Source organism: Oncorhynchus mykiss, chromosome 15 (genome assembly GCF_057628025.1).
Source record: "Oncorhynchus mykiss isolate SJ-2025 chromosome 15, ASM5762802v1, whole genome shotgun sequence".
NCBI lineage: Eukaryota > Metazoa > Chordata > Actinopteri > Salmoniformes > Salmonidae > Oncorhynchus > Oncorhynchus mykiss.
This window is the reverse complement of record NC_143036.1, coordinates 15,494,622-15,516,831: the sequence shown is the minus strand read 5'-3', so window position 1 is coordinate 15,516,831 and position 22,210 is coordinate 15,494,622. Positions and strand designations below refer to the sequence as shown.

Sequence of the window (22,210 nt, the reverse complement as noted above, 5' to 3'; positions counted from 1 at the left end):
TATACTGTCTAGGTAATGTAATATAATATACTGTCTAGGTAATATAATATACTGTCTAGGTAATGTAATATAATATACTGTCTAGGTAATATAATATACTGTCTAGGTGATATAATATACTGTCTAGGTAATATAATATACTGTCTAGGTAATGTAATATAATATACTGTCTAGGTAATATAATATACTGTCTAGGTGATATAATATACTGTCTAGGTAATATAATATACTGTCTAGGTAATGTAATATAATATACTGTCTAGTTAATATAATATACTGTCTAGGTAATGTAATATAATATACTGTCTAGGTAATATAATATACTGTCTAGGTAATGTAATATACTGTCTAGGTAATGTAATATAATATACTGTCTAGGTAATATAATATACTGTCTAGGTAATGTAATATAATATACTGTCTAGGTAATGTAATATAATATACTGTCTAGGTAATATAATATACTGTCTAGGTAATGTAATATAATATACTGTCTAGGTAATATAATATACTGTCTAGGTGATATAATATACTGTCTAGGTAATATAATATACTGTCTAGGTAATGTAATATAATATACTGTCTAGGTAATATAATATACTGTCTAGGTAATGTAATATAATATACTGTCTAGGTAATATAATATACTGTCTAGGTAATATAATATACTGTCTAGGTAATGTAATATACTGTCTAGGTAATGTAATATAATATACTGTCTAGGTAATATAATATACTGTCTAGGTAATATAATATACTGTCTAGGTAATGTAATATAATATACTGTCTAGGTAATATAATATACTGTCTAGGTAATGTAATATAATATACTTTCTAGGACATATAATATACTGTCTAGGTAAAATAATATACTGTCTAGGTAATATATTGTCTTTGCAATATAATATACTGTCTAGGTAATGTAATATAATATACTGTCTAGGTAATATAATATACTGTCTAGGTAATGTAATATAATATACTGTCTAGGTAATATAATATACTGTCTAGGTAATGTAATATAATATACTTTCTAGGACATATAATATACTGTCTAGGTAATATAATATACTGTCTAGGTAATGTAATATAATATACTGTCTAGGTAATATAATATACTGTCTAGGTAATGTAATATAATATACTGTCTAGGTAATATAATATACTGTCTAGGTAATGTAATATAATATACTGTCTAGGTAATATAATATACTGTCTAGGTAAAATAATATACTGTCTAGGTAATATAATATACTGTCTAGGTAATATAATATACTGTCTAGGTAATGTAATATACTGTCTAGGTAATGTAATATAATATACTGTCTAGGTAATATAATATACTGTCTAGGTAATGTAATATACTGTCTAGGTAATGTAATATAATATACTGTCTAGGTAATATAATATACTGTCTAGGTAATATAATATACTGTCTAGGTAATGTAATATAATATACTGTCTAGGTAATATAATATACTGTCTAGGTAATGTAATATAATATACTTTCTAGGAAATATAATATACTGTCTAGGTAATATACTGTCTAGGTAATGTAATATAATATACTGTCTAGGTAATGTAATATAATATACTGTCTAGGTAATGTAATATAATATACTTTCTAGGACATATAATATACTGTCTAGGTAATGTAATATAATATACTGTCTAGGTAATATAATATACTGTCTAGGTAATGTAATATAATATACTGTCTAGGTAATATAATATACTGTCTAGGTAATATAATATACTGTCTAGGTAATGTAATATAATATACTTTCTAGGAAATATAATTTACTGTCTAGGTAATATAATATACTGTCTAGGTAATGTAATATAATATACTGTCTAGGTAATGTAATATAATATACTTTCTAGGAAATATAATATACTGTCTAGGTAATATAATATACTGTCTAGGTAATATAATATACTGTCTAGGTAATATAATATACTGTCTAGGTAATATATTGTCTTTGCAATATAATATACTGTCTAGGTAATGTAATATAATATACTTTCTAGGACATATAATATACTGTCTAGGTAATATAATATACTGTCTAGGTAATATATTGTCTTTGCAATATAATATACTGTCTAGGTAATGTAATATAATATACTTTCTAGGACATATAATATACTGTCTAGGTAATATAATATACTGTCTAGGTAATATAATATACTGTCTAGGTAATATAATATACTGTCTAGGTAATAAACTGTCTTTGCAATATAATATACTGTCTAGGTAATATAATATACTGTCTAGGTAATAAACTGTCTTTGCAATATAATATACTGTCTAGGTAATATAATAAACTGTCTAGGTAATATATTGTCTTTGCAATATAATATACTGTCTAGGTAATGTAATATAATATACTTTCTAGGACATATAATATACTGTCTAGGTAATATAATATACTGTCTAGGTAATATAATATACTGTCTAGGTAATATATTGTCTTTGCAATATAATATACTGTCTAGGTAATGTAATATAATATACTTTCTAGGACATATAATATACTGTCTAGGTAATATAATATACTGTCTAGGTAATATAATATACTGTCTAGGTAATAAACTGTCTTTGCAATATAATATACTGTCTAGGTAATATAATATACTGTCTAGGTAATAAACTGTCTTTGCAATATAATATACTGTCTAGGTAATATAATATACTGTCTAGGTAATATATTGTCTTTGCAATATAATATACTGTCTAGGTAATGTAATATAATATACTTTCTAGGACATATAATATACTGTCTAGGTAATATAATATACTGTCTAGGTAATATAATATACTGTCTAGGTAATATAATATACTGTCTAGGTAATAAACTGTCTTTGCAATATAATATACTGTCTAGGTAATGTAATATAATATACTTTCTAGGACATATAATATACTGTCTAGGTAATATAATATACTGTCTAGGTAATATCTTGTCTTTGCAATATAATATACTGTCTAGGTAATATAATATACTGTCTAGGTAATATATTGTCTTTGCAATATAATATACTGTCTAGGTAATGTAATATAATATACTTTCTAGGACATATAATATGCTTTCTAGAACATATAATATACTGTCTAGGTAATATAATATACTGTCTCTATAATGTAATATACTGTTTAGTAAATATAATATACTTTCTCGGTCATATAGTATACTTTCTACTAATTTAATATACTTTCTAGGAAATATAATTTACTGTCTAGGTCATATAATATACTGTCTAGGTAATATAATATACTGTCTAGGTAATATAATATACTGTCTTTGCAATATATTATACTGTCTAGGTAATATAATGTACTGTCTAGGTCATATAATATACTGTCTAGGTAGGTGACAATACAGGTGTGTACTTACTTTATCTCTCCATATCGCTCTCTCTCGCTCTCTCTCCATATCTCTCTCCTTTCTCACTCTCTCGCCTTCTCTATCTCACTCTTTCTTTCTCTCTCCTTCTCTCTCACGGTCTCTCCTTCTCTCGCCATCTCTCTCTCCCCTCTCCATCTCTCTAGATGGCTATGCCTTCTCCCAGGAGGAACATGGGGTGGTGTCTCAGTCCCAGGTGTGTCGATCCTACGACACCACCCGCCAACGGCCCAGTGTCTAGCCCCCCCCGCCCAAGGCCCACCTGGCTACGGGGCTCTTGGCAACGGTTGCCCAGGCAACAGAGGAGACAGACTGATGATAAGGGATCACCCCTGCTGTGGCCTTATTGGAACTTATACTGACTGACCTTTACCTGGGACCTTGACCCCTGGAGGCCGTTGCTCGGCATGGAACACTGACTAAAGGGAAAGGACCAGACCCGTCTGTACTGTCCAAACTGGTCTACGCTCTTGCTGACTCACATACACACACACACACACACCCATAGAGCAGACACACAGGCACGAGTAATCACAACCACACAAACAGACATAATAAATCAACCACAGAGACTGTAATGTGTATCTAATTATAGCATGGACTGGGTTTAGTTTACACATCAGTGTGTCTTTGTCCGTGTGTATGTCTGCACTTGTCTGTGCTACTGTATGTATCTGTGTGTGTGTTTTTGTGTGTGTGTGTGGCTATACTCCCTCTCATCTCGCTCTCCTGAGCCGGTGTTTAGCTCATCCGTCATCACCGTGACGATGGGGGAAGGAAGGAGGAGGAGGGGCACTTTGAAATAAAGACTGAACATATACTGGCCCAGGAGGAATTCCTCTCTGAGAGCTGAAGAGAAGAGAGCCCCACTGCCAAAGATCACAGAGATGCCATTGAGGGGGAAACCCCACCCATACTGACCACTACTCTACAAGGACCCCCACCCATACTGACCACTACTCTACAAGGATTCCTACCCATACTGACCACTACTCTACAAGGACCCCCACCCATACTGACCACTACTCTACAAGGACCCCTACCCATACTGACCACTACTCTACAAGGACCCCTACCCATACTGACCACTACTCTACAAGGACCCCTACCCATACTGACCACTACTCTACATGGATCCCTACCCATACTGACCACTACTCTACAAGGATCCCCACTTCCCTCTCTGGCTCAGCGACCTCATATCTCTCCCCCCTCTCATTTGCGGGGCGTCTCCTGTACCTGCTTGGTTGAATGTGTTTTCTGTTGTATAGTGGCGCTCCTGTGATTCCTGTGAATCCTGGCTGTCTCCCCCAGGAGGTCAGGTCAGCAGCAGCCTAATTTGTAGCGGTTGGTTGGGTTCTCAATTCATCTATGGACTTCTTTTGTTGTTGAATAAATGGACTTGTCTTTCTCTTTTAATATCTGTGTTTCTGCTCCTTTATAGATAGATATATACTATTATATGTTCTATCTCATACTGGACTATAGACTATATTAGCTGGAGGCAAAAGGGATATGATGTGAACTAGAAACAGGTGCTACATATACTTCACAAATGTTCGGGTTGTGGTCAATTCCATTTCCACTTCATCAATAAGCACTATATCGGAGTCCACATAGTTGACATTCCAATAAATATTCTGCAGAATGTAGTTGGATTCAACCCTATGTGTTGTGGTCTGTGTGAATGTGGTGTGTTTGTAAACTGTGTTAAGGACACTTCAGGGAAGGAATGCAAGGGTCAGGGAATTTTACTACATTTCAGATGGAATCATTAGACATAGTCAATCTGTGATTTAAATGCTTCTTGACTTTTACTTACTAAACCTGAACTTTCGTTCTGCAGGATAGAGTAGGCAGTTTAGGTTTCTTGATCAATGAAAACATTGTGACATGAGGGTAGGGTAAATAAAGTCCCAAGGTGATTGAAGGCTAAGAGCATGTTGAAGGAGAATGAGATGAACACTCAGAATAGTACATCTACAGCCAGTTTCACAGAGAGAGATGGAATGTGAACGGAATATACATTATGAATGTAAGCTGTGAATGCTGTGCAAGCCAGTCACGTCCTGTTAGAACCACCATTAAACTCCTGTCCCTGATCAGTGGGAATAAGCATGGGGATGCCACACCTACCTTCTTGGATGTCTCCCAGCCTGCAGCCTGGCTCCAGATCCAATATGGAGAATCCATTTCTCCTCCCCAGCATGAGTAGTAGATCCATTTCACCTTCCTAAAATGACTCACCCTCAGCCTTCAAACTTTCTCTCTCCACTCAACTCCACTTCCCCTCTCTAGTCCCCAAGTTTCCATAGAGACTTGCCAAGAATACACCTCCCGAGCACAGAGGAAATAGTTGGGGTTTAGGGACTGTAATTGTTGTGGTTTGTTAATATCACAGCGTTATGTGGCTGGTGATGGATGTGACCGGTATTTGTGTTGTCTACACTGGGTGGTACGGCTGTCTCTGTCTGTAATTAGTGTGTTTATAGGCATTAAGGTATGGTAACTAAGTATGATTTGTATGTTGTCTGTACGAACGGGAGAGTGTGAGAAAGACCAAGAGTGTGAGGCAACGAGAGTGTGTAAAAGTGTGAGTGCTATATCTAGTGTGTATGTTGGCTACTCACTCCCCGAGACTGTTTTGTGGTTCGGCTCCTGCTGGCTGTCAGTTTTTACACTTGGGAATGTTGTTTCTGTAGTTCTAGTTCTCGCCTCGTCTCTAAGCGTGTTAATATCTCACAGCTCCTGCCAGGACCGAGTCAGCCATGGTGCTAGTCTGATGGCTACAGACATTGCCTCTCTAACCTAACCATGGAACATGTGTTGTGTGGACTGGTGGTGGTGGTGGGGGGTAAATGGATGGTTAAGAACAGACATGGCCCAAACGACTGTGAGGTTAGCAGTATATTTCCTTTCTTAAGCCAGGCAAAACCTCAGCAATGTGTGTTTCTCTTATTCTAGAAACGTGCTAAATGGTAGCAGTTGAACTTCAGGCAGAATGGACATATGACTTCATGAGAGTTTAGACTCTGTTTCATATTTATTTATTATAATTCTTCTGAAAAATGGCACACGGAGCAGGTACACATTCAACCTCAGGATACACGTACACACACACACACACACACACACACACACGCACAGCTGATCATACAGACATTGTGCTTGAAATCCACGACACACGCAGTCAGATTAGTCTGCTTTGGGACATTTATGCACTTCTGCAATTTGATGAACTGGCACTTAGGGCTGAGTTGTGTGTACAGAACCAGTTCTAAAACAGGAGGGGTTCCAGAGTCCAAAAGGCCCCTTTAAGACCAGACACCCAATGTGACTGTCAGTTGTGACTTTGTAGGTATTTTTCTATCCCTGCTGAGGTGAAAAGAATGGACTCAAAATGTTGGAAATACCCTGAAACCTTCCAACAAAACTCCAGTCTACCTTCAGTTTGCACAGAGGGACATACACACACACTTCTTTCACAGGAGGGAGGCTTAGTGAAGGGGAACAGTTTGGCTGCATTATTAACTCTGCAGTCTTCAGAAGGCTGCCGATCACAGCTACACAGGGAGAAAGCACGGCACTCCTGTTCAGTCTCACACCTCCTTTCACCTTTCGGGCACATTTATTTCCAAATCCTTGTGTGAGTGTTTGTGTATTTTCGTGTGTGTGTATTTCTGCTCTGGGCAGCGGTGTGTGTGTGTGTGTGTGTGTGTGTGTGTATTTTTGCTCAGGGCAGGGGTGTGTGTGTGTGCATTTCTGCTCAGGGCAGCAGTGTGTGTGTGTGTATTTCTGCTCAGGGCAGGGGTGTGTGTGTGTGTATTTCTGCTCAGGGCAGGGGTGTGTGTGTGTGCATTTCTGCTCAGGGCAGCAGTGTGTGTGTGTGTATTTCTGCTCAGGGCAGCAGTGTGTGTGTGTGTATTTCTGCTCAGGGCAGCGGTGTGTGTGTGTGTATTTCTGCTCAGGGCAGGGGTGTGTGTGTGTGTATTTCTGCTCAGGGCAGCAGTGTGTGTGTGTGTGTGTATTTCTACTCAGGGCAGGGGTGTGTGTGTGTATATTTCTGCTCAGGGCAGCGGTGTGTGTGTGGGGGGGGGGGCGTCACAGTCTGTGTCCTGTGTTCACTTCATTGGACTTTAACCGGTCTGCAGGGAGAGAGGGACTGCTTTTCACATCCCACCACCTGCATTTCCCATTACACAGCACACATACACTCACAGTACCTCTGTTAACATAGAGCCATTCAGCACCACATATTGCTCACACAGCACATACTGTACATATAAAGAGTTTCATTCCAAAACGCTAACCATTTTCAGAAATGTTAGTAAATTAGCTTTTATTGTTCAAAGAAATGATGAACGAGAGTGCTGTGTTTTTCACTATCTAACCATGGCATGGGCTTGTTCAATGACACATGTATTTGTGTGACATCTATTACTTAATGGTTTCATTTCAGAGAGACAGACAATTGTTTTTTTTGTTGCAAAATGCTATATATCCACCTCACTCTGAGAGAAATAAGTAGTTCGTTTTTACACAGTCACATATTACAAAAAAACTAGAAATTATACACTTGTGACATCAATATAAAAAAAATACTAAATAAATCAATACGATAATATCTGTATGTAAAACTTTTACATTTTAGTCATTTAGCTGATGCTCTTATCCAGAGCGACTTACATTTAGTGCATTCATCTTAAGATAGCTAGCTGAGACAACCACATTAGTCAAATTAACAGTACACCAACATTCCATTCCAGCAAAACAATAGATACATAGCATTTTGAAGAAAAAAAAACATTTTCATTTGCATCTAAAATCTATTATAAAAAATCTGACAACAGTAATATTTTACACACACATGAAGGTACCCATAAGCAATAATTTCTGATTTTTTTTTAAAAACATGAACAATTGGTTGGTATAGCGTTTTGGAAATAAACTCTTCATATATTCACAATTCACATACAGTACACACACTGGACACAGCACCTCACAACCTGTACTGTACATACACACATTCCCTCATTTACACATACAACAGATACTACATGGACAAACTTCAAGATGTTAAACACACGAATGTACAGGGCCTTGCAAAAGTATTCATCCCCCTTGGTGTTTTTCCTATTTTGTTGCATTACAACCTGTAATTTAAATTTATTTTTATTTGGATTTCATGTAATGAACATACACAAAATAGTCCAAATTGGTCAAGTGAAATGAAAAATATAACTTGTTTTAAAAAATTATAAAAAATAAAAAACGAGAAAGTGGTGTGAAGCCCCTAAATAAGATCTGGTGCAAACAATTACCTTCAGAAGTCACAGAATTAGTTCCAAGTCCACCTGTGTGCAATCTAACTGTCACATGATCTGTTCCATGATCTCAATATATATATATATATATATATATACACCTATATATATATATATATATACGCCCCAGAGTCTGCAACACCACTAAGCAAGGGGCACCACCAAGCAAGCGGTACCATGAAGACCAAGGAGCTCTCCAAACAGGTCAGGGACAAAGTTGTGGAGAAGTACAGATCAGGGTTGGGTTATACAAAAATATCTGAAACTTTGAACAACAACAACCACAACAACCACCCGAGCCACTACCTGTTCACCCCGCTATCATCCAGAAGGCGAGGTCAGTACAGGTGCATCAAAGCAGGGACCGAGAGACTGAAAAACAGCTTCTATCTCAAGGCCATCAGACAGTTAAACAGCCACCACTAACATTGAGTGGCTGCTGCCAACACACTGCCAACACACTGACTCAACTCCAGCCACTTTAATAATGGGAATTGATGGAAATTGATGTAAAATATATCACTAGCCACTTTAAACAATGCTACTTAATATAATGTTTACATACCCTACATTTCTCATCTCATATGAATATACTGTACTGCAACTTTATGGAATATATGTATCACTAGTCACTTTAAACTATGCCACTTTGTTTACATACCCTACATTACTCATCTCATATGTATATACTGTACTCGATACAATCTACTGCATCCTATGCTGCTCTGTACCATCACTCATTCATATATCTTTATGTACATATTCTTTATCCCTTTACACTTGTGTGTATAAGGTAGTTGTTGTGAAATTGTTAGGTTGGATTACTCGTTGGTTATTACTGCATTGTCAGAACTAAAAGCACAAGCATTTCGCTACACTCGCTTTAACATCTGCTAACCATGTGTATGTGACAAATACATTTGATATGATTTGACATCCCACAGAGCACCATTAAATCCATTATTAAAAAATGGAAAGAATATAGCACCACAACAAACCTGCCAAGAGAGGGCCGCCCACCAAAACTCACCGACCAGGCAAGGAGGGCATTAATCAGAGAGGCAACAAAGAGACCAAAGATAACCCTGAAGGAGCTGCAAAGCGCCACAGTGGAGATTGGAGTATCTGTCCATAGGACCACTTTAAGCCGTACATTCCACAGAGCTGTGCTTTACAGAAGAGTGTCCAGAAAAAAAGCCATTGCTTAAAGAAAAAATAAGCAAACACATTTGGTGTTCGCCAAAAGGCATGTGGGAGACTCCCCAAACATATGGAAGAAGGTATTCTGGTCAGATGAGACTATAATTGAGCTTTCAGGCCGTCAAGGAAAACACTATGTCTGGTGCAAACCCAACACTTCTCATCACCCCGAGAACCACATCCCCACAGTGAAGCATGGTGGTGGAAGCGTCATGCTGTGGGAGATGTTTTTCATCGGCAGGGACTGGGAAACTGGTCAGAATTGAAGGAATGATGGATGGCGCTAAATACAGGAAAATTCTTGATGGAAACCTGTTTCAGTTTTCCAGAGATTTGAGACTGGGACGGAGGTTCACCTTCCAGCAGGACAATGACCCTGAGCATACTGCTAAAGCAACACTCGAGTGGTTTAAGGGGAAACATTTAAATGTCTTGGAATGGCCTAGTCAAAGCCCAGACCTCAATCCAATTGAGAATCTGTGGTATGACTTAAAGATTGCTGTCCACCAGCGGAACCCATCCAACTTGAAGGAGCTGGAGAAGTTTGCCTTGAAGAGTTGGCAAAAGTCCCAGTGGCTAGATGTGCCAAGCTTATAGAGACATACCCCAAGAGACTTGCAGCTGTAATTGCTGCAAAAGGTGGCTCTATAAAGTATTGACTTTTGGGGGAGGGGGGGGTGAATAGTTATGCACGCTCAAGTTTTCATTTTTTTGTCTTATTTCTTGTTTGTTTCACAATAACAATTATTTTGCATCTTCAAGGCGGTAGGCATGTTGTGTAAATCAAATGATACAAACCCCCCCAAATCCATTTTAATTCCAGATTGCAACAAAATAGGAAAAATGTCAAAGGGTTGAATACTTTCGCAAGCCACTGTATGATGAGAGTCGTTGGCCATGGTGAGTAGCTTGACCCCTCTATGTGATTGTGTTTTCTTGAATGAGGACATCCAGAAAGATGTACCCCTTTCTTGTCCTCACATACTCCATCTTGGGGTGAGGTTGACTCAGTCAGAATGATTACCCTGAGACAACGTAATATCACACACATCCCACTAGGCACAGAAGTCAATTCAACATCTATTCCACGTTGGTTCAACGTCATTTCATTGAAATAATGTGGAAACATTGTTGATTCAACCGGTGTGTGCCCAGTGGGATGTCGGACAGACACGCACGCAACACACTGTGGCTGGTTAGGCACAGATCCCAGCTTGGGTTTTACGAGTCCTCTGTGTGAGCCAGAGTCCATATCATTCTCTCTCCAAGCTGGCGAGCTCCCAATGTCCCCATAAGGTTTCTCACGCAACCTCTGTAAGGTTTTCTGGCAGAGTTCCACAAAGTCCTCACACGGTCTGAGACACACAGTCACCAAAATGGCCCCTTCCTCAAACTGTTACTGGAGGGTACTTCTGCTCACTGGTGACACTGGCCACACTGGTGGGTGGGGGGTAGGGGGACTGCAACTGTCTGTAGCCCCCCTGGGTGGGGTCCAGGTAGACCCCCTGGGGCGGGGACATGTGGTGGGTGGCGTAGCCGATGTACTGGGGGTGGATGAACTGTCCCTGGTGGGGCATGATCTGGGTGGCCTGCTGGCAGTTGAGCACGGAGAAGTTGGTGGGCATGTTGACGAAGACACTGGCATCTGTAGGCAGACAGCAAGAGGCCTGGGTGCGCATCATGGGCTGGGGGGCCGGGCGAGGCACCTGGGCAGGAGGGGCAGAGGAACTGGATGACGTGGCTGTGCTTGATTGGCGGGAGGAGGAACCGCGAGACGTGCCCACGCTGGCCATCATGGGAATGGTCTCAAGGAGACGGCCGCCACCAGAACCGCTTCCTCCCCCACCCCCTGAAGACAGTTCCTGTTTGGGGCGGAGACAGCGGCAGCAGCACACGGCAACAACGGAACCCACCAGGACGAAGGCCACAAATACAGAGCCCACGATCAGGAAGGGAACGTAGATGGGTACTGAAGAGAGAAAGAGAGAGAGAGACAGAGAGAGAGAGAGAAAGGTATTGTCAGTGATCTGACGATAACACATGGATTTTCAACAAAAAATGGGTCTGTTCTCTTTCTCTCATTATCAAATATACAGTATGACAGGAATGACAGTACGATAGGAATCAAGCAGCAGGCTCATTCTCTCTATAACAAGTAGAGCAGAGCGAGGACAGAACTTCCTCAGACCATAACCACTTACGCCCTCAGAGAAAACAAACTGAACACAGTACAACAGCAACATGATGAAGTGATTTATTTTCTGCCATCAAGACATTTGACATGATTTTGGAAAATACACTCGTTGCTTGAATGAGTAAAGTTGAAAGACTACGATTCAACCACCATGAGGAAACCAGGTTGTCTAGAGTTTAAACCAAGAACTTTTACAATCACGTGTTTCAACCTCGCCCACAAACTCAAATCTCCCACGTGAGTGAAGGAGAGGTAGAGTGAGACAATGAGACAAAAGAGAAAAGATGGAGAGACAAAAGGAGAGGAAGAAAGGGATAGACAGAGGTGGACTAGTGGCGTGTCCCCAGGGGGCCCCAGGCCCTCATTAATACTTATCAACTTTGTTTTCATCTGTTATAATTCTGCACGCCCAGCTGTGACCCCCCCACCCCCCTCCCCCGCCGACCCTGCACCCCTCTCTCTCTCTGTGTGTGTGTGTTTGATCTGTATTTATGTCTGTGTGAGGGAGATTCTGTCTCATACCAAAGTTATGCAGACAGAATTTGTTATGTGGGTACTTTTGCCCTTTTCCCATATATAAATCCACATAACGCCAGGCCCTTCAAGACAACATAGTCACTTAAACTGTATAGAGGCAGCATTAAGACATATTGAGAGTGGCATTAACGGTGGCTGGTTTGGAGTAGTGAAGCAGGCCACATTACAGGCCTAATTCCATCCATATTTTCAGTATTATAAAGGCCAACCTTGCAGTGGGGCTCTAATGTACACTACATCTATCTTTCTGTAATTGTGTTTAATATAACCCCTGTGAATCTGGACATGAAACAGGCTTACTGTGTGTTAGATCTGCATGATTCTGTGATAATCAGCATATAATTTACCCCTCAAAGTTCCATAACAGAGTACATAGCTTTTATTCTACCATGTGTCTACTGTAAATCAGCTCCAGGAAGTACAGTTATCACATTATGAGCTTTAGACCATCTGCATGTTGTAGTGACTGAAGATGACTTGCTAATCAAGCAGTAGGCTAACTCTCTTACAGAGCGAGGTAGATAATGGCAGTGTAGCCTACTACTGTGTAAACAAGGTGGTTCATACTAAATGTTTATGTTTTTTGGGGAGGTAACTTTTGACCCAACAGTGAGCACTCATGGGGAATGTTGGCAGCAATGACCGAAAGGTGTTACACACACATCCTTTTGAAGCACAAAGAGGAACTGTCTGTCTGTCTGTCTGTCTGTCTGTCTGTCTGTCTGTCTGTCTGTCTGTCTTTTTCTCTTTCTCTTTTACTGTAATTCTGGGACAACAGACCAACTGGAAAGTGACTTCCCTGACATTTTCAACCTCTCCCTGACCGAGTCTGCAATGTTTCAAGCAGACCAGTCAGGGCCCTCTACGAGGCTCACAAAATAATTTTACACCCAAGCCACCCCCTGTACCCGGACTTTGAACTACTCCCCTCTGAGCGCAGGTATAGGGCACCCCTCGGCAGGAAAAACTGAACTAAACAATCATTTGTGCCAGGTGTGATATCCCTCCAAAATGCTTGGGGCTAATGTTCCCATCGACCCAGTAAGGCCAGCAGGCTAGACTATTTTTAATGGTACGTACAGTTGAAGTCAGAAGTTTACATACACTTAGTTTGGAGTCATTAAAACTTGTGTCTCAACCACTCCACAAATTTCTTGTTAACAAACTATAGTTTTGGCAAGTCGATTAGGGCACCTACTTTGTGCATGACCGAAGTAATTTTTCCAACAATTGTTTCCAGACAGATTATTTCACTTATAATTCACTGTATCACAATTCCAGTGGGTCAGAAGTTTACATACACTAAGTTGACTTTAAACAGCTTGGAAAATTCCAGAAAATTATGTAATGGCTTTAGAAGCTTCTGATAGGCTAATTGACATAATTTGAGTCAATTGGAGGTGTACCTGTGGATGTATTTCAAGGCCTACCTTCAAACTCAGTACCTCTTTGCTTGACATCATAGGAAAATCAAAAGAAATCAGCCAAGAACTGTAGACCTCCACAAGTCTGGTTCATCCTTGGCAGCAATTTCCAAACGCCTGAAGGTACCACGTTTATCTGTACAAACAATAGTACGCAAGTATAAACACCAAGGGACCACACAGCCGTCATACCGCTCAGGAAGGAGACTCGTTCTGTCTCCTAGAGATTAACATACTTTGTGCAAAAAGTACAAATCAATCCCAGAACAACAGCAAAGGACCTTTTTATTGTATTTTTAATGACCTTTATTTAACTAGGCAAGTCAGTTATTAACAAATTCTTATTTTCAATGACGACCCAGGAACATTGTTCAGGGGCCTGCTTTGTTCAGGGGCAGAACGACAGATTTTTAACCTTGTCAGCTCTGGGATTCGATCTTGCTTCCTTTCAGTTACTAGTCCAACGCTCTAAACACTAGGCCACTAGGCTACCTGCCGCCCATTGTGAAGATGCTGGAGGAAGCAGGTACAAAAGTATCTATATCCACAGTAAAACAAATCCTATATCGACAGAACCTGAAAGGTTCTCAGCAAGGAAGAAGCCACTGCTCCAAAACCGCCATAAAAAAGCCAGACTACTGTTTGCAACTGCACATGGGGACAGAGATCGTACTTTTTGGAGAAATGTTCTCTGATCTGATGAAACAAAAATAGAACTGTTTGGCCATAATGTCGGAGGCCGAGCAATTGCCGTACCAGGCAGTGATGCAACCAGTGATGCTCTCGATGTTGCAGCTGTAGAACCTTTTGAGGATCTCAGGACCCATGCCAAATCTTTTTATTTTCCTGAGGGGGAATAGGCTTTGTCGTGCCCTCTTCACGACTGTCTTGGTGTGTTTGGACCATTCTAGTTTGTTGTTGATGTGGACACCAAGGAATTTGAAGCTCTGAACCTGCTCCACTACAGCCCCGTCGATGAGAATAGGGACGTGCTCGGTGCTCCTTTTCCTGTAGTCCACAATCATCACCTTAGTCTTGGTTACATTGAGGGATAGGTTGTAATTCTGGCACCACCCAGCCAGGTGTGTTTGAATCATTCTCTCTACTATTATTCTGACATTTCACATTCTGAAAATAAAGTGGTGATCCTAACTGTCCTAAGACAGGGAATTTTTACTAGGATTAAATGTCAGGAATTGTGAAAAACTGAGTTTAAATGTATTTGGCTAAGGTGTATGTAAACTTCTGACTTCAACTGTAACTGTTATGAAAGTTGTACTGTCCATTTGTTTTCTATTTTTGTATTTAAATGTATCTATGCATAGTCACTTTACCCCTACCTACATGTACTCACTGTTTATTATCTATGCATAGTCACTTTACCCCTACCTACATGTACTCACTGTTTATTATCTATGCATAGTCACTTTACCCCTACCTACATGTACTCACTGTTTATTATCTATGCATAGTCACTTTACCCCTACCTACATGTACTCACTGTTTATTATCTATGCATAGTCACTTTACCCCTACCTACATGTACTCACTGTTTATTATCTATGCATAGTCACTTTACCCCTACCTACATGTACTCGCTGTTTATTATCTATGCATAGTCACTTTACCCCTACCTACATGTACTCACTGTTTATTATCTATGCATAGTCACTTTACCCCTACCTACATGTACTCACTGTTTATTATCTATGCATAGTCACTTTACCCCTACCTACATGTACTCACTGTTTATTATCTATGCATAGTCACTTTACCCCTACCTACATGTACTCACTGTTTATTATCTATGCATAGTCACTTTACCCCTACCTACATGTACTCACTGTTTATTATCTATGCATAGTCACTTTACCCCTACCTACATGTACTCACTGTTTATTATCTATGCATAGTCACTTTACCCCTACCTACATGTACTCACTGTTTATTATCTATGCATAGTCACTTTACCCCTACCTACATGTACTCACTGTTTATTATCTATGCATAGTCACTTTACCCCTACCTACATGTACTCACTGTTTATTATCTATGCATAGTCACTTTACCCCTACCTACATGTACTCACTGTTTATTATCTATGCATAGTCACTTTACCCCTACCTACATGTACTCGCTGTTTATTATCTATGCATAGTCACTTTACCCCTACCTACATGTACTCGCTGTTTATTATCTATGCATAGTCACTTTACCCCTACCTACATGTACTCGCTGTTTATTATCTATGCATAGTCACTTTACCCCTACCTACATGTACTCACTGTTTATTATCTATGCATAGTCACTTTACCCCTACCTACATGTACTCACTGTTTATTATCTATGCATAGTCACTTTACCCCTACCTACATGTACTCACTGTTTATTATCTATGCATAGTCACTTTACCCCTACCTACATGTACTCGCTGTTTATTATCTATGCATAGTCACTTTACCCCTACCTACATGTACTCGCTGTTTATTATCTATGCATAGTCACTTTACCCCTACCTACATGTACTCGCTGTTTATTATCTATGCATAGTCACTTTACCCCTACCTACATGTACTCACTGTTTATTATCTATGCATAGTCACTTTACCCCTACCTACATGTACTCACTGTTTATTATCTATGCATAGTCACTTTACCCCTACCTACATGTACTCACTGTTTATTATCTATGCATAGTCACTTTACCCCTACCTACATGTACTCACTGTTTATTATCTATGCATAGTCACTTTACCCCTACCTACATGTACTCACTGTTTATTATCTATGCATAGTCACTTTACCCCTACCTACATGTACTCACTGTTTATTATCTATGCATAGTCACTTTACCCCTACCTACATGTACTCACTGTTTATTATCTATGCATAGTCACTTTACCCCTACCTACATGTACTCACGGTTTATTATCTATGCATAGTCACTTTACCCCTACCTACATGTACTCACTGTTTATTATCTATGCATAGTCACTTTACCCCTACCTACATGTACTCACTGTTTATTATCTATGCATAGTCACTTTACCCCTACCTACATGTACTCACTGTTTATTATCTATGCATAGTCACTTTACCCCTACCTACATGTACAAATGACCTCAACTAACCTGTATACCTTGTTATTGTTATTTTATTGTTACTTTTTATTTTATTTTTTACTTTATTTTATTTAGTAAATATTTCCTTAACTATATTTCTTGAACTGCATTATTGGTTGAGGGCTTGTAAGTCTACAACTGTTGTATTCAGCACATGTGACAAATAAAATGTCATTTGATTTGAACAGCTGACTAGACTAGATTTAGTCTAGATAGAGTACAGAAGAGGTAGAAGCTGAGACACTACGACATCAATAATCTGAGACCATGACCTATTTCCTACTGAACAGCAACAGTGTCAGTTAAAATATCTCGCCGGCAAGATAATTCCAGGGGTCCTCTCCTTTCCTGAAATCCACACATGTTCCTTAATGTTGAATGTTACGCTCTGTTTGTTGTTCTTAATGCATATCTAATATCCTCCTCAGGGTTATTCATTGACGTGGCTGTGTGTATCTTTGCTTCATGATTAATAGGTTGCCCTGTAGATGAACAATGTATAAAATGTACAAACGGTGCCTTGCACGACAAAATACTTCCTTTTTGGCTCTTGGGAGAAAAACCCTCCATACTTTTAGTTATTTTGGCCGCTGTCCACTGTATGAAAAATGTAAATAGCTCTTTCTGGAGTGATAAGGGATGATTGTTTCAACAAATGCCAAGAGAGAAGCATACTGTAGGTTACTCTACAAGAAAGGCATGCTCTGTTGATGCATATCTTTCAATATCTGGACTAAGTCTAGATAACTATTCATTTTTCTTTGAAAAATTACCGTTGCAAGATTTTGGAGTCTTAGTAAATGTGCCTCTCATTTTGCATAATTAAATGATGTAATTTCTCTTTTCTTCCTATAAACTCTGATGTTATGAAAAAGATGGAAACATGTTGGAAACAAGAGATTAAGACCTAATACCAGTTCAGACCTTTAAATATTTCAGCAAATCTACTTTCAATACAAATTATGAAGAGTTATGACATCTGTTCTTCCAATCACACCCAATTATTAATACTAAATCACTACTAAACCTGAGAAGAGGCTACAATGTGACATTATTAGGGGCTTCCGTTCCGTGGCAATGGGTTATATGGACACCCTAGTCATCCGCAACATAAAAAGGCCAGCCGCAGAAAATCATGTGAAGGTAACCAGACAAACAGACGTCACTTTAGCTCAGCTAACTTCAGGAACACTCAAGGGATCCCCACTCTCGAGGTGTTCTGGATGGAAATCAACACGCAAGCGCGGGGAAATGATCCATATCGCGATTTGTTTTTATGAACAGAGCTGTCAGCGCCGTTGCGAACCACTGCCCTAAAGATCCGGTCAAGTCCAAACATGATCCTCATGGGGACAGAGCTCCTGCTCTGCATTCCCTGCGGCGCGCGCTTTTGTTAGAGCTAGAACAAACACAGCTATTTATAACGCAACGCAGCACAATTTGCCATTTGTGAGTGAGTGGGCACTTTCTGGTGTCCACTGTCTCTGTAGCCGAAATACTCATGCAACCCTCACCTGCCACGTTGCATGCGCGAGCATTGAAACATACATTTAGTCATTTAGCAGATGCTCTTATCCTGAGCAATTTACAGGAGCAATTGGGGTTAAGTGCCTTGTTCAAGGGCACATCGACGTGCATGAACCAGCGTCTGCTGAGGCATGTGCTGGAGTCAAGTGCTTAAATAGATGGAGGCAGGTAGCCTAGTGGTTAGGGTGTATGGGTGGCAGGTAGCCTAGTGGTTAGAGCGTAGGGGCGGCAGGTAGCCTAGTGGTTAGAGTTTTCAAAGTCCTGTTTTACACAAGTGTGTTCTGGCTCTGGCCCAACCCATCGGTTCCTTGACCAATCAGACTGCCCCGAATGTTTTCACGTTTGGTGAAGCGTTGGGGGTACTCGGATCCAGACTCGTTACAGAGAAGAAACTAATATCCGTGGGCGTGGCGTAGCGTTTGGCCGGAGTAGGGAGTCTGGGTAGCCAGGCAAACTCCTCTGCAGCTGTCGCTGCCAACTGAAGCGATTGTTAAGATCCCAGATAGAGATAGTGTTTGGAAAAACTAGAACATACCGAAATGTTTGAAATAATGAAGAACCCCATACCTCCAACTTAAATTAGACCTGTGTCATTTGTTCTAGTCTTGGGCCAGTGTAGCCTAACATTTAAACTTAGGCAATTAGGCCCACACTTTCTGTCTCGCTCTCAACTACTTGGAAATGCAATATTGCTGGTGTATAACAATTAAGTTAAACAATTTCAACTAGACCAGTATGAAATCTAATTTATAAAATACATTATAATTTTGAGCAGACAATGAGAGCTTTGCAGCCTTAAGGCAGAGCTGCTATGGCCCCTAAAGCTGACCGTGCTGGGCCAGACAGAGAGACAGAGTTCTTACCTGCGCCCGTATCCTTGTTCTCCTTGCTGTTGGTGCCCGGTTCCTGGGCTTGCTTGTCGTTTTCACAAGTCCCCTGGTCCAGTCGTGCTTCAGTGCTGGAGCAGCAGTACCGGAGCTCGCATTTCCCGCAGCAGATGATGGCATCCTCACCATCAAACTTCTCCGGGCACTGGAAGCCCTCTCTCCAGGTGCCCTGGGTGTCATGCCAACCGTGACAGTATTCTCCACTCGCCTTAACGTCAATAATAACCAGGAGTAGAGTTACAACCACGGTGACAGACATTGGGAGACCTCGGCCACCCCACATCCCGACCCCTGTACCCGTGTGGGCGCGCTATAAGAGACAGGGGGTTTATTTATCTTTCTCTACGGCTCTAACCTGGTTAATGGAGTGATACGGTGGATGGATGAAATTAAAGAGATAGTGGCGACAAAGTGGAAACAAAACAAAACGTCTTTAAAACTGTCATTTGACAGTTGAATTCCGTGCATAGCCTAATTCAATAGATCCATACATGTGTCACCAAAGCGCTCCTTTTAAAAGTATCTATTCGAAGTGTATCACTAGATTCCAAGTAGTTTATTTACGATTGTTGGGGAAATAAACCACGATACCCAGAACATAAATACATTTCACACCAATATTATAAATAGCCTATTTTTTCATAGAGCTTATTTCACTCTCCATTCCACGGCTGTGAGCTCTTCGAGTCCCGGGAAACATCAATCCAGGCTGAACCGAATCCCTCTAGCACGGAAGCGAGGCTGTCCATGGTCTCCTGAAAATGCACTTCTCGGATGACTTTCCCCCAAATAGCAGCGAAACCAACACTGGTTTTACATGTAATCCATACGCGCCCTGCGAGTGTCCTCGCGAAATCTTCTTCTGTCCAGTTCACCAGCCCAGCAAGTTGTTTCTCCTCTTCTAATGCATGTCGATTAACTCCTCCAAACGTTTCTACAGTAGACTAACATATAGGAAACTAGACCATGATACTAAATTCGAAAAGAGCACGTTATTCACGGTTTCTTGTGGATAGTCTACGTCAGAAAGATCTGTGCAAGAGATATCAATTTTGCACCCATTCATACAGTACTGCCTCCCAGTCCGAGTCCATCTAGGGCGAGAGTGCATCGAACCAGCGTGTCCAGTTTCAATGAAAGGTGGGCAACAGTTAAACTTCCGCTTGCGCATTGGTCACTGACATGTTCCTAGACTTTTCAGTGCTCAGCCAGCCAGCCAGTTGTCAGTGTGAACAAGTGTCACTGCGCTCAGTTCTGAAGAGCCCCTCCGCTTTCCGAGGGTAGCCCCCGTGCGGTGTTGGGTGTGGTTACCCCCTTGGGACCCCTGCGCGCACAATGGAAGGCCCGATTGTTGAATGGAGTGGACGTATTGACTGCTGGCCGAGAGTAGCTCTCACTCATACATTATCACCTTAAACTGAATTGTGTGCGTACAAACTATGGCCAAGACGCGCGCGCGCACACACACACACACACACACACATAGTTGGATATTAATAGGCCCTATCAAGTGAATGCTAACTCATTACCTACCTACTTATTGCATGCTCAGTGTTCATGGTCTTGGGAATAAGTTGTATTCTACTAGAGCTAGAAAATTACAAAAGTAGTTATGGTATAGGCCTCATTATGCTATGTGTACAGTGACGGGAAAAGTACCCAATTAAAGATACCTTAATAGAAAATGACTCAAGCAAAAGTGAAAGTCACCCAGTAAAATACTACTTGAGTAAAAGCCTAAAAGTGTCTGGTTTTAAATATGCTTATGTATCAAAAGTAAATGTGTTTGCTAAAATATACATAAGTATCCAATTTAGAAGTATATGTAATTTCAAATGCCATATTTGAAGCAACCCAGATGGCAAGATTTGTGATGTTTTTCTAATTTATGGATAGCCTGGACCAAACTCCAACACTCAGACATCTTTACAAAGGAAGCATTTGTGTTTAATCAGTCCACCATGATCTCTTGATAACTGCGTTTCTTTAGGGATGTAGTGGAGTAAAAGTAAAAGTTGTCAAAAATATAAATAGTAAAGTACAGTACAGATACCATACGAAAAACGACTTAAGTAGTACTTTAAAGTATTTTTACTTAAGTACTTTACACCACTGTATGTGTGGGTATACTGTTCGATCATCGAGCACATTTGAAACATTAGTGAAGTTGAAAATCATTCGTTAGATGACATTGCCATCTGGTGGTTTTAACTATTAGTACACATGACAGTATACATTTTTTTTCCATAATTAAGACAAATTATGCAATTTATTTACATTGTTTATATTTTTATTTGGGGACATGATGAATAGTTGGCCTATGTTTCAGGTAATTTGATTTTCACTATTCAGCCCTGTCTGAAGCTCCCACTAGCTACACTACACCCTTTACTTGTGGCTATGTTGAAGACTACATTTCCCATCATGCTCTACTGTAAAATAGCGTCCTTGGTAACTAGGAAGTGAAGTTATTTAACCAAGAAGCGCGCAACTGTTGGATACACAGCACAGGTGTTGTGACGAACAGCTCCCCCCCGCCAGAATCCCCCCCCTTCGCGTGAACGCGCACGCACTCAATTCTTCATTGC

At 40.1% G+C, this 22,210-nt stretch overlaps 2 protein-coding genes across 10 annotated transcripts in view; one reads left to right on the top strand and one right to left on the bottom strand.

Moving 5' to 3' along the window:
- Nucleotides 1-4,826, top strand: part of LOC110490927 (phospholipid-transporting ATPase IB) — a 98,868-nt gene extending 94,042 nt beyond the window's left edge. For all 9 annotated transcript variants that reach the window (XM_036943828.2, XM_036943827.2, XM_090199368.1 and 6 more), the window contains one exon: nt 3,554-4,826. In XM_036943828.2, coding sequence (XP_036799723.2) covers nt 3,554-3,648 — 95 coding nt within the window. In that variant the 3' untranslated portion in view covers nt 3,649-4,826. The remainder of the gene's footprint in view (nt 1-3,553) is intronic.
- A 2,903-nt stretch (nt 4,827-7,729) lies between these two features.
- LOC110489673 (protein shisa-2) lies at nt 7,730-21,010 on the bottom strand. Its single transcript, XM_021562427.3, has 2 exons — nt 19,599-21,010; nt 7,730-11,900 (listed from the first exon to the last, which is right to left on the bottom strand). The coding sequence occupies exons 1-2, from the start codon at nt 19,903-19,905 to the stop codon at nt 11,320-11,322; spliced, it is 888 nt and encodes a 295-aa protein (XP_021418102.3). The 5' UTR covers nt 19,906-21,010; the 3' UTR covers nt 7,730-11,319.
- Between the last annotated feature and the right edge of the window lie 1,200 nt (nt 21,011-22,210).

Excerpts from the sequence above, each read along its gene's own strand:
- LOC110489673 (XM_021562427.3), bottom strand. The coding sequence starts at position 19,905 with ATGTGGGGTGGCCGAGGTCTCCCAATGTCTGTCACCGTGGTTGTAACT. Across the intron at positions 11,901-19,598 it reads GAACAAGGATACGGGCGCAG|TACCCATCTACGTTCCCTTC; the intron begins GTAAGAACTCTG and ends TTCTCTCTTCAG.